The 17,085-nt window shown below is 37.8% G+C and overlaps 2 protein-coding genes across 11 annotated transcripts in view; one reads left to right on the top strand and one right to left on the bottom strand.

The window, feature by feature from the left end:
- Window positions 1–13,630, bottom strand: part of PLEKHH2 (pleckstrin homology, MyTH4 and FERM domain containing H2) — a 48,887-nt gene extending 35,257 nt beyond the window's left edge. The window contains exon 1 of the mRNA XM_031552380.1: window positions 13,477–13,630. Within this exon, the coding sequence (XP_031408240.1) occupies window positions 13,477–13,599 (123 nt within the window). The 5' untranslated portion in view covers window positions 13,600–13,630. The remainder of the gene's footprint in view (window positions 1–13,476) is intronic.
- THADA (THADA armadillo repeat containing) overlaps window positions 1–17,085 on the top strand; it is a 210,189-nt gene that overhangs the window by 40,010 nt on the left and 153,094 nt on the right. The window lies entirely within an intron of this gene.

Below are 17,085 nucleotides of genomic sequence, written 5' to 3'. Positions count from 1 at the left end.
AAAAAAAAAAGAAAAGAAAAAAAGAAAAAAGAGAAAATGAGTCATCATTAACATTAGAAAAGCTGTGACTGACCTGGGACTTTTTCAGAAGGCACGAGAATTGAAATATACATTATAACACCACAAAACACTGCTGATACAAAAATGTGACAAACATTACACCACACACAGTGGTCCCTGAGGAGTTGTTTGGAAGGAACAGGACTAAGGAAATGATTGTCCCAGTCATTCATGCTCTAGCAGTCTGCATAGACCCAGAGAGATCAGCTTCCATTGTTGTTCTCTGATCACTTGTATTTAATTCCATATTTGTATGACTTCATGTTGAGGTTTTAAATTTGAATTTAATTTACAGAATCTGGAATTCTAGGATTACTTTTCGTCTGTCTGTTTTGGCTTTATATTCAAATGTGAGTTTAGTTTACAAAACTCACTTTAATATTATTTTTATGACATTTCTTTTTAGTGAGTTGTGGTTTCAAAAATTGGTGTTATTTCTGAATATTTGGACAGCTAAAATTCCACTGCTATAAAAGCAGTATGCTAAACCAAGTAGAAGAGCAGGTATTATATCAATAACGAACATTGTAAATACTCGGTGATAGTTAATAGTAATTTGTCATAATGGTTATGTTATGGTAGAAGCCTCCTTCAGATATTTATTACGTGAAATTCATTGTAGCAAGTTGTTCATCAAATTTCATACTGGAGCAAATGCAGGTGATGGCCATGGCAGTACTTGGTAATTTATTTATGTCCAGTAAATACATTTCAATCCAGCTGTAAGGTTATATAAGAAACGTAGCACATGCGATAAATGGAAATAAAACTGGGAGTGCAGCTCAGCTGGCTCAGACTCAGCTTAAACCTGAAAACAAGAAGTCTCTCTGACAATAACTGATGACCACTGAACCCCAAGCAGTAGCACTGCTCTTCTGCACAGCAACTGAAGTTCTGGGTAGTCCAGTGCAAGACAGACCTAAAGTTCTTTCCATGCTTCTACAGTGAAACTGTATGCTGCACCTTTTCTGGGAATATATACTCTTGCACAGGTCCTGGAACATAATTATATGTTCACATAGTTTTTGGGACAAGGAATATAATTGAAATAAAGCTGTTGCTAAGCTGAGTGTAAAACTGGAGCCAGAGTAGCTGAGAGGATGATTACTAAGAAAGATAGCATTCAGAGATTAAAAATGGAAGAATAAGGTTTATTTTTGCTTCTCCAAGAGTTAACTTTTTCAAGAAGTTATGCTAAGAAGCCTTGCACGATCTTACAGTATGGATGCGTCAGTCAGCTTCCTGGCAACAATTACATGTGAGCTTTGATTTGGAACATTTCTAAAGGATCTTCAACTTATTTTAGGAGTCCTGTACAAACAAAACGGAACAAAGCGAGCTGTATTGTTTAGCAAGTATGGAATAACACAGTTACCCACGATGAGCACTTACATAACAGTTCTATTGGCTAACTTTTCAATAATTTGATGCTACATAGCAATCACTAAATAAATCCTGATTTTCCCTTTACTTAGAGCTTATTTGGGTTTGCTTTGCAGTATCTATTGCAATAACAAAACTTAAAAAGTATTTTTTTTCTTTCTATCTGCATAATCTCCAACCACAAAAATGGTTTTGCCAGAAAAATAACAAATGAAATTCATTATCTGTAACTCTTCTGCTGTTCTAACGAAATAGAAAAAAAGGAGTGCTTTAGGACTCTTACAGTTATCAGAATTGTTGGGCAAAAACTGGAAGTAGTTCCAAGAGAAATGATTTCTCTTCACAAAGAAAGTGTAGCCTTTAATCTGCCTGTGTAAGTTAGCAGAAGGTTCCATAGCAGTGATAGCAGTGTTACTGTGTGTGTGTGAGGGAGGCGGGAGAGAGCGAGGTATGGTGAAAATACCTGAGTGGATTAATTGCTCATCATTTAAATCAAAAGCCATGCTTTGAACCTGTCAATAATAAGATGCATAATATAGCAAGATCTCTTTACCCAGTGATTCTGAAGACAGCTTCAAATAGATAGCTTAGGAGCCTCAAATAATAAAAAAGGTAAATACTTCTTTCAGAGAGCCTCAGGATGAAAAAAGCAGGTAATTGTAACCATGCCACATTTCAAAGCAAAGGTTGGTATGTTCTACAGATGTGAAGAAAGAACTCCCACCTATTGCCACTTGCATATTGATGACCAAGTGACTTTATAGAGAAAGTGATTTGAAAAACAGAAAGGTCTGTTGAATTAGACCTCTATTCTTCTTTTAATTTTCATCTATGCAAATCACCAGTATCAACAGAATCAGTATCAACAGAATTAAATGATTTGTATCAGCTGTAAAGCTAGGTATTTCTTGAATAACTAAAGTTTATAGTCTCAGCAGACTCAGAGTTGGCTTCCCAGGAAAAACACATAGGGCCAGCAAGACATTAGTAACATTTAGCATATAAAGTATATTTAAGCTTAATTTTCTATGTCTTGAATGGGATAACTTGAAATAATATTCCAGTTCAACAAACCTCTGGTAAGGAACATTCGTGTCACATCCATCTATGACTGGCTCAGGCTCTTGCCAAAATTCATTAAAGATTCAAAGGTCTCCTGTCATAAGTTACACTGGTTCTGGATTTATACTTTTTAAATGTTTAAATGTAAAGATTAAATACCTTAGACACAAAAACAAGAATACACACATACTTAGTAGAGAACAATATCGATACAGGTACAGAAGATAAGACTGTCACTTTAATCTGCATTTTCTCCTTGGAATTGTAAAAATTCTCCTGCATCTTTCAGAAAAGGTGTTAGTGCATGCTGCATTCATTATCTGAATTATGGAAAAGAAAATCTATTGTTAAAAACAGATTTGTTTTTCAACTTAGGAAGGAAACAACCACTCTACATCTGACACTGATCAAATTGAGCTATTTTTGTTCAAGCAGTGAAAAGAGAAATGCCAGATGTGAATAAATACTGAATGCTTTGAAGAAACATAGCAGCAATAAAAACTAAGAGGTGTACGGCCTTGGAGGTCTGGTCATTGAAGCTCTACGTGCGGTCACTTGGAATTCTGTACAGTACAAAAGCAAAATACACAATGACTGGTTATCAAAGTTCACCTGGAAGTTTCTTGGCTCTATTCAGAAATGTTCAATGCACATTTTTGTGCAAGTAAAGAAATTTTCTGTTCATCTGCATGATGCTCTAATACTTCATATGCATGAAATCTACTTTTGCACTAAAAAACACTCCACTTGTAGGCGTATGTGTATATGTGCTTTCATTTTTTCATATATGTCACTGCTCATTTAATGTGTCTTGTCGAAAAATGACAGCACTACCTGGATAAAATTCCTGGTACTTTCAGCCGTTACTTTGTAATTCAGAAGGAAATATTTTATTTTAAAAACATGATAAGCAAAAAAACAAAGAAAAACAAACAAACAAACAAAAACTCGAACCAGAAAAAAAGAAACAAACAAAAAAAGGAATTCTTTCTTTGTTGACATGTGAAAGTGCCTGTTATTGATAGGAACAGAAAAAGGGATTTTTTACCCAAGTCATTTTTCAGTGTAGCTACTTGTCCCATTCACATTTTAAAACTACATTGTAATTGAGGCATAATACAGTCTCCTCATCTTTAGTATCATAAACAATATACTTGCATCGCAAAGAGCTTCTAGGAATCCTAGTGTATAGCATTTTGAAATTAAAAAAATGCAATGGAAGAAGAGAAAAATAAAAGCAGTGCTTCTCTGTAAGTCTTTCAAAGCATGCTAATAAGTCCATTTTCAGAAATTAAAAATGAGTTAAACCCTAATGTTTCTGAACCTGAAACACGCCCTGTCTGTTGATTAAATGCAGAACTTTCATGACTCAAAAACAGCACAGTCTGCTTTTTTTCTTGCATTTCAACTTTTCTATTCAGCCTTGTCTGAAAAAAATCCCAAGCCATTCGTAGTTGAGAAATAGTATTCCACATAAAAGGAAAAGTAGTAAATCTGTTCATTTTGTGATTTAGTGAACTATCAGTCCTACCACATAGGGCTTACCAAAACTGAAGAAATATATGGCCTTTAAACTGGATGGAAGCAGCAGTGTTATGCAGTATAGCTCTTTAAATCCTTAGACTAGAAGAGCTTTGATCAGAGTAAATTATTACCATGAGCCTTAGCAGCATTTTGCCTTCCTAAATAGCCACATTCATACCAGTAATGATGTCTATAAGTGTGTGAGGTCATATGGGGAGATGCTTCTATAAATAAGTAGAGGAAATAAGGGAGGAATAAAGACACCTACAACTGTCTTTCAAAGGACCATGCAGATATAAACAGGTGATGAAGCAATAGAGGCTGGAAATGTTACAGGTTGGTTAAAATGGGCTTTGGAACTGCCTTCTAGTAGAAGCTATAGATAGAAAAGACCTGATTTTTTATGTAGTGCTTGATAAGCTTATAAATGGTTTGAACAATATGCCTGCCAGCTGCACGTGACCAAGATTTTCCATTTCAGTTCTTTATTCCCCTGTTTCAACTCACATATTTCTTTCTGAAAAGCACAAGTACCACTTAAAACCAATCACCGATTTGTCAGTGGCTGAAATTGCTCTCAGTTTTCATGTTTACAGACATGCTTTGTCCAAACTGTAGAGGCTGCAGTTAGAAGTGAGAATAAAGCTGTTTGAGAAGCACTACTTGCTCTTTTTACAGGGCCTCTCTTCTTGTGGGTTAGCTTAAGAAAACACTGAAATGTCCCTCCTACTTCCACAACTCATATATTATAAAGCTGAATGGGGTATGTTCCATCCATGTTTTCAACCACTATTCTTTCTGTTTTGGCATTGATTTCTCTTCTCCGTATCGTGTAACTTCCATAAGGCAGGTTTACAAACTACAGTAGACTTTAAAATAGGAATGGACAAAATTGAATGCTTTGGCACAAAAGTCTTTCCATAGAACAAGCTGAAACTCGGAAAAACATTTCTCAAGTGTGTAGATTTAGTCACCAAAATGAAGAACTACCTTCTAAACCCAACCTTGTTTTTGTTAACAGATCTCCCAAAATAGGCTAATGTACATTGTAAGAAGATTCAAATGTTCCTTGTGCTACTCAGATAAAGCATAGGGAATTTTTTTCACTGGTTCATAACATATGGTATTTTACTGTTTGTCACTCCTTCTTGCATGAAAAGGAAAAAACTTTTATGAAGTCTATGGCTTTACTTTTCCTTCAGATCCTACCATAATGCTCACTTAGTTTGTGACTACTGCAAAACACACTGCTCACAACCTGGCAGCTTGCAAGCTGCTCCTTTTACAGTGTATCCTCATTTTTTTCACCTCTCATCTTACCATTTTTTGAGCCAGTGATCAGGTGAAAAAGCCAGAATTCTCATGAAGAAAGCAGTGTCCTCTGCAGATTTCCTACCTGGGGAATCAACTCTTTGAAAGGGTTGATAACTGCAGGACAAGGGGAAATGGTTTTAAGTTGAGGGAGGGGAGATTTAGGTTGTATGTCAGGGGGAAATTCTTTACAGAGAGAGTGGTGAGGTGCTGGAACAGGCTGCCCAGAGAGGCTGTGGATGCCCCGTCCCTGCAGGTGTTCAAGGCCAGATTGGATGGGGCCCTGGGCAGCCTGATCCAGTATTGAATTTGGAGGTTGGTGGCCCTGCATGTGGCAGGGGGGTTGGATGTATGTATATGCTCATATTCTTTTCTTTTGAAGGCATCTCATAATGGTGCAGGCTTGCTGTCCCAGAATCATAGTCCAGTCTACAAAAGGCTTTTCTAGTGCTTACCAAATGTGTGAATATGAAAAATAATACTTTACATTTCAGTCAAGTTTATTATAGTAAAATTAATGATTTATTCTAGAATTACGTAAATTGAAAATACAGAGCAGAAAAGCCCAGGGAGGGAACTCTTACAGAATTAGTAGTCTCAGACAGCTGCCAGTAAATATAAAGATGCAAAAAAGTTAAATTCAGCAATGGCATTTGGGGAGGCAGTGCAGTGAAGGTGAAATGAGCAGCATGTAATGGAGACTGAATAATGAAATGGTGATTTTCCCAACTTCAGCCTTTCCTAATAATTTTCAGGACTTTCCTAAGCCTGGAAAAAGGAAACTTCACGCTTTCTGGCTGTCTTCTGTTCCAGCTCAGGTCTCATCCTGAAAGCTGAGCTGCAGAGGTACAATCAGATATGCAAATATGTAGATCTGCACTTGAGCAGAAGTAGACAACACCACAACACTCAAAGTCGTGAAAGAAGTGCAGGCAGTGTTTTATCAAGGTGGAAGAATGGATCAAGGTACATGGTAGTGGGTAGAGAAAAAGAAGTCTCTTAAAACTGTAACAGAAATATATCAAAGCCTGTTTTTTTCAAGCGTATAGCAAGGCTGCTTTGTTTTCTTTTGATTGTTGTACTGCAATTGGGGAAATTCTGCTACTTCTACTGAACTGTAAGGTGTGATCAGAGCCAGAACATAAATATCTAAAATAGAAGGCTTTTTTTTCCACACCACTGCCTGAGAGAGAGGTTACAGCCTTCAAATAAAAGGTACCAGTCAGAAGTCTGCTTGTCAAAGTCTGAGAAGTTGAATACCTGACTTGACTGAAACAGAATTCACTTATGAAATTAAAGTGTACAGGACACCTAGAGAACACGGATGCTACAGGAGCAAGTGATTCCAGAAATGTAAGGAAGGAAGCATAATGCAGTTTGAAGACATGACAACAGATATTTAAAGCCTGAAAATACTTTCTGAGGGAATGAAAATTAAATGCATAATTTGTAAGTACAAAGAAAAGTTCCCTTCAGAAAAACTGAGAAAAAAAAGTCTTTTCGCTTCTTGAAGTGAAATGGTAAAGGAATCTGAGATGGGTTAAGGTCTACACCATGCCTGACCGCTATCACAGCTTCCATAACATCCATCAATTTCCCCATCTCAGGTGAGCTGGAACAGCACCAATGCTCCTATTTCTGTACCACCAGCTGAAAGGTATTCATTCTCTGTCCTCCCAGCTAGGGCTGTGTTTTTTCACACCATTAGACAGCCTGGCTCCTAGGAGAACAATTATAACTGATTTATTGCTTCCTGATGTCTCCTTTCCCTTCCCCCCTCCACTCCATCTTCACCCTCCTTAGAAAGTATACAGGCTTAAGACATACAAAACCAGTGAAACAAACAAACAAACAAAAAAGCTGTTATAAAAAGGCATAGCATAATAACAGACAAAGAATAAAAATGGTTATAATGGGAAAAGTATGGGCATTAAAGGGGCATAAAATAAACTAAGACTCTTACCATACAAACTTTTTAACTTTTATTTTCTTCAACTATTAGATGTAATTATTAAGTCATACAAACCAACATCAGTCCACCCTGGGAGAACACACTTCACTGCCCAATTCCCTTGTGCATACAAATGGGTTGGAGCTTACTTGAATGGAGTCTAGTGAGAACAGAGGTCCAGCTAGCATTCTTGCACTCCCTTTATACACTGGTTTATGTCATCAGCAGCAAAAAGTGGGCCATGGAGGTCAGCAGGGAGTTTACTACTTCAGCTGACTCAGTTACTTTCACCCTAAGAGCTTTCTTCTGGTCTCTGGGAATCAACTAACTTAAAAACTGGCAAAGGCCTTGACTCTGCAGCTCACCCACAACACAGGTGAAGTTCTGGGACTGCCTCCTCCACAGCCAGCTGCCTACAGGCAACACACACAAGATGACACTTTTGCAGCTTAAAGGGCCAACTCGCTAGATCCTGACAGCTCAGAAACCCATGCACCCTCACACCAGGGCACACGGCAACACAAAAACTCAGTCTCACAGTGTAGAAACAGGATTTGGATGGACTGCTTCCAATCCTTTCCACAGAATTTCCTGTCCTCCCTAGTAAACGAGGGTGGAAATGTCTCTGGACACTAGAGGTGCCAAGTGGAGCTCAAGGTGAGCACCAGCAACCAGGTTAGCGAGGGATGCACTGGAGCAGCTGCTCTAAAAACCCTCAGACTGAAGCTGAGGCTCAACCCAGGTGTACATTCAGATCTTGTTTGCCTGAATTATTTTCCTTGGCAAGTGTTTTGTTTGTTTGTTTGTTTGTTTTAAAGAGCAACTGAAATACTGCAAAATTACCTTGATTTGGATAATTTTTGTGCTATGATACTCCGCTCCCCTTCGCTTTACCCTTTATAATTCTCTAAGTGCAAATAGTTGTTGTTCTTTTCACGATTTTCACACTGACAGTCACTGAGCAAGTCAAACGCATTATGGATTTTACCTCCAAAACCAGTAATCTTTACAATGTCCTGCCACAGGTAACAAAGCACATAAAAACAAACAAACAAACAAACAAATCGATTCATATATGAGAATAATCCTCTATCTTAATTATATATGTTTGCTGCCAGTCATTCAAAGCACAAAATAACAATCCTCAGAAAGGAAACAAACTTGGAAACATTCATGTGAATGTTGACTATTACTCTATAATGCAACATTTGGGATAGTGCCATAGTCAGCCCTTACGTTGTCTAATGGAAAAAGAAATCAGTGCAGGCTGCCCACCAGCAAATTTAACACAGCTATGTAGTTCTCCTACCAAGGTGATCCTGGTGATAGGAAAAGCATTATCTTTACATGTTACGTATGTACGTAAGGTAAAAAAAGTACTCACTGTGACAAGAATGAGGGACAGCAAGTTTTTCTGACATGAAATACTAGCTAGGAGTTAAATTTGCAGCTGAACTGTATGATTTTTTATTCAGTAAATGTTTCTTAGTAAGCTCTTCATATGCGTAAGACTTGAGCTGCATTAAAATAAAGGCTTCTACTTAAAACTCAGTTCCACAGACATCCTAAATTTGGTGTATTAGGGATACTTTCTACATCATTCCTTAAATTCCTTTAAAGACCTCTCCCACTTACAACAGCAGCTTCTGCTTAAAACTCCAACAAGGTCTCTTTCTTTGCATGTTAGATTTATAAACATAGACTCTTTTCTTGGCAAAATGAAAACAAATAAAAAACCCAAGCAGATAAACAACAGTGAATGGATTAGTTCTGTGAAAACATTGTGTATTCCTCTGCTCCTCTGTTTTATCCTGAGTTTATTACATGATTGTAGTTCTGATAGCCATAGTGCTGAAATAATTGCAATAGGAATTTCTCAAACTCATTAAACACTGAAGTTTAAGTAAAAGTACTTGCTTTAAAAAAACAAAACAAAACAAAACTCCTCCAAAAACAAAAGAACAGTAAATAGTTTTCCTAAACTATAACATATCTATTATAAAAAATATAGTGAAGTCTTCCCACATCGATCAAACATTTATTTGCAGAAGAGCCACTAAAGAAAATAACTTTGCAAAAATATTTGATTTTGAGTATATAAGAAAAGTATATCAATTAATTCATAGCCCAAATATATTTACGAAAGCTCATAGGCCACAGGCTCAAATACTAAAGAAGGGTAGATTTAAGCAGACCCTTATTAAAACCTAGTTTTAGACTGAATTATAGAACACATAAGGAAAATTGCAATAATAGTTCTTGACAAGTGACAAACACGTTGCAATATAACAATTTGAACTCATCTTCCTGATTCACTGTCTCGAGAAGATATCTCAAATACATGCAGAAGAAGAAGGCTGGGAGAATTACCCCTCTAATTGATTTATATTACCTTCCTATAGTGACACAATACCACTCTCACTCTGTTTTCTGCAACAATTACATAAATTACATAATTCAATACCCATGAGGGTTTTATATCTGTCATAGTATGGGACTATGATTTATCTTGCTGTTTCGAAGTAGACGATTCTCTGGTGCTATTGTTCAATGTTTTAGTACACATTTCATAGCATGGACATGATTGTAAACAAAACCACATTGAGCCTATGTTAATCAGAGTAATTGTCTGAATTTTCGTGTGCTTTGCAAAATAGAACTTGTTTCATTCTATAACAGGTAATAAACATAACGGGTAGCTGTAAGGACTGACATCAGCTGCGTTCTTCTGCTGTCACTAATACCAGGATGCCCATCATATATTGGCCAATCAGTTTCTCATTACTCACTTACCTATTTTCAAGATATATTTTTGAGTAACAATTCCATGCAGTATAACATCAAAATAGTGTGAATATACTTTTCCCTTTACAGACACTGAGAATTGTTTGTATACTTTGGAATTTTAAAAATAAAAATGTGTGAAAAATAACCAGCAGGTCATTACAAATGAAACCCCAATATGATTTTCAGTAGCACAGAATTAATAGATCTGCTGATGGATGCAGTCTCATCTTGCTGAGTTCTGACCAATCAGTTTGATGCACATCCCAAATGAGTTTCAGTTTATGAATGAAAGATTCTTATTAAAAAGAAACGGCGACAAAATGAGGAAAAAGGTCTTTTTTTTTTAATGAAATCTGTTAATGCTTTGTTCTGGACTGCAATATATTAAATTATCCCAACTAAATACTTCCTGGACCCATGATCTTAACTGGAAAATATTTCTCTCATTTTCACCCCCAGGAAACACTTTGCCTTTTGTAAACATTCCAAAAAAGTTGAGGCAAAGTAAAACAAGGGCACAGTAGATGACAAGTTCTTAAGAGTTTTTTTTTCTACTTTGGAGTAATCTTTTTCACAGATGAGAGAGAATCAGTAATTTCCTTTGACTGCTTTTTTTTTCAGGCACAGTGCTGAAAATCTGTGATTTTATCCCTTGTCTTCTGTTTATTTTTTAAAGTATGATTTCTGAAATGATACGATTAAGCATGTATTTATTTTAATTGAAGGGGACACTTCTAGTAGTGAAGAGCCTGGAAATGCAAACCATAAAGGAAAGAAGTGAAAGGCAAAGAGAAGTAATTCAAAGGTTACTTCTAAAATCTCTTTCTGCTTTTAAACACAGATGGTTTTGTGAAGTGCAGTTGATGAATCTTAACTTTTTGGTTGCCAAAATTATAATCAGCAGCAGCTGCATAAAGCATGGCAGTTATGGCAGCTGGAAAGTCCCTAGAAAAGTCACATCTAATCTTTGATTTCTACCCCAAATGGTAGTGATCCAAAATGGGGTAAAGTGGCAGAATATACATATATCATTGTAACTGCCCCAACTGCACAACATCCAATGATCTGTTCAGTGTTTCAGCAGAGAGCATTATACTCTTTGATGTGTGTTCATGATCACACCTTGGTAAGTGGAATGAAGGAGACAAGAAGTTTTCCTTTTTTTTCTTTTCTTTTAAGATGACATCTCAAAGCATTTGCACAGCTGGTCACTCTTTCAAAACCCAATATTATGCAATACCTGTTCAATAAGGTATGCCAACGTAGATGTATTTGGAGTACTAACTCTAAAATTCAATTCCAGCACTGCTCAATATTATTACATAAACGTTTTACACTGCTGTAAATTTTAATGATCGTTTTATTTAAAAAGAACTTCTTAATGTAAAGAACTCTGATCCAGAAAATACTGAATTTCTTTCTCCCAGTTTTTTCCATCTCAAGTTGAAGTTTTCTACTTTGCAGAAGAAAGAAGGGCACGAAAAGATAAAATTAACAGTAACATATTGCCAGGACCAAATGATATTCGGTCAATAACTGGATGATACAGTTGAACCAACTACTGATCTCTAAGTCTGTAGTGAAGAATTTAACGGAAACTGCAGGAGCAAAATTAGGGGGCGTGTGGGTAAATGATGATAGACTAAGGAAGAGTCAAAGTGGCCACCCTCCAGGAGGACTGTTATGTTACAGAGCTACTGAAGTTCTTTAAGGGAATCACCCAGTCTGCAGATAAGGGAGTTGTGTTTTATATCATCTGTATTTCATAAAGTCCTTAAAAGAAACAAACAGCCCCGGGGTGGGAGGAAATGTACTTCCAGTGAACTGTCTCAGCAACAGTAGGGATTGGTTATTTAGTACAGTGATGCGAGGCTATCGGTGGAGATCTGCATGGCATATGTTGCCCAACATAATCACAGACATTCAGTAATGGGCCACTATGCAGTGCAGAAACACAGCTCTTTGATAGCGTTTTGTTATTCAGTATAACAGAATCTTCCTGACCAGAATGACTGACAAGAAAGTTCTTACAAGTTTCAGTGATCGATCAGTAAAAGAAAAAATGAAGCATAACATCAAAATCTAAAGGACTTCGACCAAATGCCGGAACTGTGATAGATACCTCCATGAAAACATACCTCATGTTCAATTTAGCTGTCAAAGTAAACAGAATCTCAAACATTTTATTAGGAAAGGAACAGCAAATGTACGTAGATATTATTCATGGTTCTTAAAATATATACAAAGACATGTTTTCCCTGTTTGAATCCTATTAGTTCCTGTGCCCTCCAAAATATAGTAAAATTAGAACAATTCAGAGGAAGCTGTTGGATGCTAAATCAATTTATGGCTTCAAAAGGAGAACAGATGAGTTCATGAAAGAGAAGCGCTAACTTAAACATAGAAAGCTATTCAAAATAAAAGTATTTTCCCTCTAATGTGCTAAAAGGAACTGAATTTTATTTGGGAAGAGGTGGGAGGGGAACAGTTGACAGAAAATATAGGTCTGGGAAAAATAGAGTAATTTCAAACAAATTATTTTTAACTAGAAATTCATTGAAGTCAGTAATAGCAATAATACAACTTGAAAGACTATCTGAAATGTTCTGTCCCTTCTATTTTTAATTGCCTTGTTCCGCTGGAAGTGTTACCTGGCAAATACAATCATGCTTTTTTTTAGTATTTCAAATCTGGGTTCACTTGCAGTAGGTGGCTGGATCCATATATTTGAACATGACAATTCAAATGTTTCTCTGTTTCAAAATAAAATATGCATTTAAACAATAAACTGGTCTAGGATTAGATATGGAGGTTGATGGCCTGATGGCCCTGTCTGTCGCAGGGGGACTGGAGCTTGATGATCCTTGAGGTCCCTTCCAACCCAAGCCATTCTATGATTTAAAAAAATATTATTAATATTCAACTATGTAATACTTTCCAGCTTCCAAGCCCTAGACTCGCCATAGTTGAACATATCTTATGTGATACACAAGTCTGGCGAATTATAGGATTTGGTAAGAAATGCTATGTAAAACAACACTTCTAGATTTTTTTCCCAAGAGTTTGTTTTTCTGTCCTAAATTAGATCTTAAATTCATAGGAAGGTGTTCTAAATATTAACTTTAATGTTGTACAGTTGATTACTGGATACATGCTTTTCTCTGCATGAGATTTGCCAGGGTTTCTTATCTAAAAACGAACATTTTTGCTAGCAAATACAGGGTGTGAAATTCTTTTACAGCATTAAAACACACCTATTTTCATGCATTTTTAACTGCTTTTTTTTCTTCTTCCTGAATAAGATTCTTAGTTTTAATCTCAAACCACGAACAGTGATGAGCTCTCTTCATCAAATAAAGTTATTCATACAGTGTTAAAATTCATATGGTGAGACCTACCTTTTCTGCTAACAGTTCTCTGATCTTACTTGCTTGGAGACGAAATTTCATTAGCTGCGACTCCAGAGTTAAACATCTTTCCTTCCAGTTTACTGTACCTTCTGGCTCTGAAAGATCAGCCATATTTATCCTGGAAAAAGAAGAGGAGGAAAAAAAAAAAAACACCTCAGATTGAGTCTGTATTTAACATCTGACTTATGAAAACAAACCTACCAACCTATTTTATATAAATCTCAAGAATGCTACTGTGCATATACAGCTCCATCAAACAGTGAAAGTACATTAGCTTACAAATGCTCTTATTGTAAAGGGAAGACTTCTGAAATCTATGTTGGTAATATTTAGGTTTACCTTAATATAATTTCTTCATTTATTTCAGGTCTGCAATATGTTTTCTTTATCATAAGCAGTGAAGTGCCAAGAATGATAACCTTATCTTACTGTATATATCCCTTCTTGCATAGTGAGACTTGTGGAGAACTGAACTTTTGCTAAGAAAATGCTTTATATAGGTGTAAGTGTGTATGAATTAGTACCACATCTGTTTTTATGCTGTTATTAGAAGAGTTTTAAAATCCTTATGCTTATTCAGATTGCCTTGAATATTTAATCTCCTTGATGAGATACACATGAGAAGGTTGAATTTATGGTTCCAGGTTCTAGATACAAAGGCAGGTGAGCAAATGGTCACTAAATGGGTCCTTCCAAGGAAAACAGTATCTTCACATTAGATCTGCAACAGATGTAACAGATCTCAGAACATCTTGGTTCATCTGCGTTTCAAGTTCAAACCCATGCTTTTATTTACATTTAACTACTCAGAGATTTAAGCTCTGTGCCCTTTTGGACAAGCGTGGCTGGAAAAATTATTCAAGACGAGAGCTGGCTCGTCATGGCTTATGTCTGAGAAGCCAAGAAAATCACCTCTGTGCAAGCAGAAGGACTGGGCTCTGTTGTATTCCTGCAATTTGCAGACAGCTTAATGGAGTAAGAGGAGGGCTGAACTCAACCACTCAGCCCAGAGTGCTTCCTTGTGGGTGAAAGCACTAGCCATTGCAGGGATCTGAACATGTAGGCTTGGCTTTGGAAATAACACTTGGATTCCTAGGAGAAGTCAATTTATCTCAGAAATATCTCAGTGGAAGGCAACAGAAAAACAAATATACATCAGTGGTGTGGTTATGCTTCATGTTGGTCACCAGCGTCAGTGAAAACGTGATGCTGACACAGAAAAGCAAGTAGCCTTTTCTGTGATACACTGATAGTACTTTTTGGTTCTTTCCTGCAGGTTCAGTACCATAGTTAAGCAGGTGAAAAACTCTCTCAACTCTTCTTTCCTTTCCTATGCACTATTTTCTTTGTTACTTTTATTCTACATCTAAGTTAGAAGAAAAAATAGGAACATTTTTCACCGTAGCCGTTTGTCTGAAGATATCTGCTCTACTTTTTACCCTCTCTTTCTCTTGGTTTGCAGGCTGTGTTCCAAGTTGTTAAGCACTGAAGTTACAACCATCCCTATTCAGGAATTCCTACTCTGGAGTTCAGGAATCCCCGTGGAATTGCTGGGATTTAAGCATGTTATTAAAACAGCTTCCTGAACTGATCCTACAACACCCAAATTCTAAACTTTAAGCACAGAAGCACTTAGTCAGCTGCAAGCCATCTAGGTGATTGGTGTCTGTACCATTTCACCCATTACTTTCAGCTTGGACTTCCTAGGACTGTGGGGAAGCAGGTTCCTCCCTTGTACTGTCCCTGATCCTCCCTCCTTACGTAGACTCCTCACGTGCATGGGGACACTTCCAAGCAGCAGTTTCCCCTACGTTACAAAAGGAGCAGAAGTTTCAGGCGTGGACTGGGGCAGATGGTCTGGTCTCCCAGGCGATGAAGAATGATGATTTCCTATTAGACTGTCTATGTAGGATTATTTTTACAGCACTTTTTGACTAATGACAGTTACACAAAACAGAGATGAACTCAGCCAACATCTGGTTAACAGTAGGAAATTTCAGTGCTTGTGGTGGTGAAAATACAAGTGGATATAGTAGGGAAGGAATTTTTGCTTTTTCATAGGGTGCAATATTACAGGGTGGAGTTAAAAATGTTTGTGTTTCAACAGACAAAACATGTGAGTGGATGGATTTCTGGCAGCGAACAGTGTGTTCAGCCAAGCCATTTCTCTATGTCCAAGCTAATTAATATTCCACTGTACAAACACTGCAGATAAAAAGTTCGAGAATAACTGTTTTTTATTGTGGGAAGTTTGTTAGAGATTATAATAATTTACTTCATACTTTCCAAAAAGCCAATGGGTTCTGGAAATATTTACAGGCACATAATACACTGTTTACAATTGCGGAGTGAATGATCTTGCTTTGAATCAATGACTTCCTGTTTCTTGTTTGATTCCTCAAGGGAGGAAAAAAAATGAGTTCATCTCTTTTGGCTTTAACGGAGAGCTCTGAATCAGCACTGTAACCTACAGTCCTCCCCTCCTTCCTGCTCCGTTCCCACTGCAGAGCCCTCCTTTCCTCTCAGTCTTCAGAAATAAAATCTTTTGAAAAGTAAACTCAAAAAGCACCCATTAAAGTGGGAAGTTCTAATTATGTCATCAAAAATTAATTGAGACAAGTTTGACAAGTCTGGAAAGATTAAATTCGTCTTTTTCATTTTTTAAGTTTATAAACCTCTTCGCAGGCTTCAAGAAGCCAGAATGTCACATTCTCCCCAAAAGGATTGAAATAATTTCCTTCTCTTTGCTGTCTGCTTGGAAATTATCAAAATACATTTCAGGGGGAAGGAGGGAACCATGTCCCGGCTTTTTGAAGTCTGTTAAAAATTTACATATTCCTCATCACACTGTCAGCGTCTTCCCTCGATTTTAACACAACGCTGAATTCTGTCCATGCATTCCATGCGTCCTGTTGCCACTGGACAAAGTGGGATCGGGCCTTCTGCTAGGAAGGGTTTGTGCAGTGCGTGTTGGCCGTGCGATGGTGAGCAGCACCGTCCTGAAACACCACAGCCCCGACGGCCAGGCTGCGGCCCTCCCTCCTGCCACCCCAACACTGCGCTTCCAAGTTATTTTTTGGAGCCGGCAGGTTGGGCAGGAGAAAGGAAATGGTGAGACACAAAGTGGACCTGTTTGGGAATCAAGGCAGCGTTTTCAGTTTTGTCACCGGCCAGGGCCCTTACTCACGCAGAAACACTGCTAACTTTATTTTCCATTTGACTCATTTTGCATAATTCTGTGCCCAAACTGTACACTGAGCTATTTAAAACCGCTCTCAGAACCCCACGTACCGATGGTCCTCCCGCCATTCCCCCACGCTGGCGAGGGGTGAACCCGTGCAGGGCAGCCAACGTGCGCCCGCCGCCGCCCCCACGCATCGCCTCGTGCCCCGCTTCGGTGGCTGCACGTTTAAAGGCGCTTACAAGTTAGGTGAGATTCTGAAAGCCGTCGGTGTTTCAGAAAGACCTTGAGTTACGTGCTTACTGGGAAGTCCGCGTGCTTCTCGCTTTCCTCGTTCAGGGGGTCACAGCGCTGGGACCGCCGCGCACCTCCTGGCACCGCCCGCCGCCCCCCGGGTCCCGCATCAGCGTCACGGC

The sequence above is a fragment of the Meleagris gallopavo genome, chromosome 2 (genome assembly GCF_000146605.3).
Source record: "Meleagris gallopavo isolate NT-WF06-2002-E0010 breed Aviagen turkey brand Nicholas breeding stock chromosome 2, Turkey_5.1, whole genome shotgun sequence".
Taxonomy (NCBI): domain Eukaryota; kingdom Metazoa; phylum Chordata; class Aves; order Galliformes; family Phasianidae; genus Meleagris; species Meleagris gallopavo.
The sequence above is the reverse complement of the archived record's forward strand: the minus strand, read 5'-3'. Positions and strand labels throughout refer to the sequence as shown.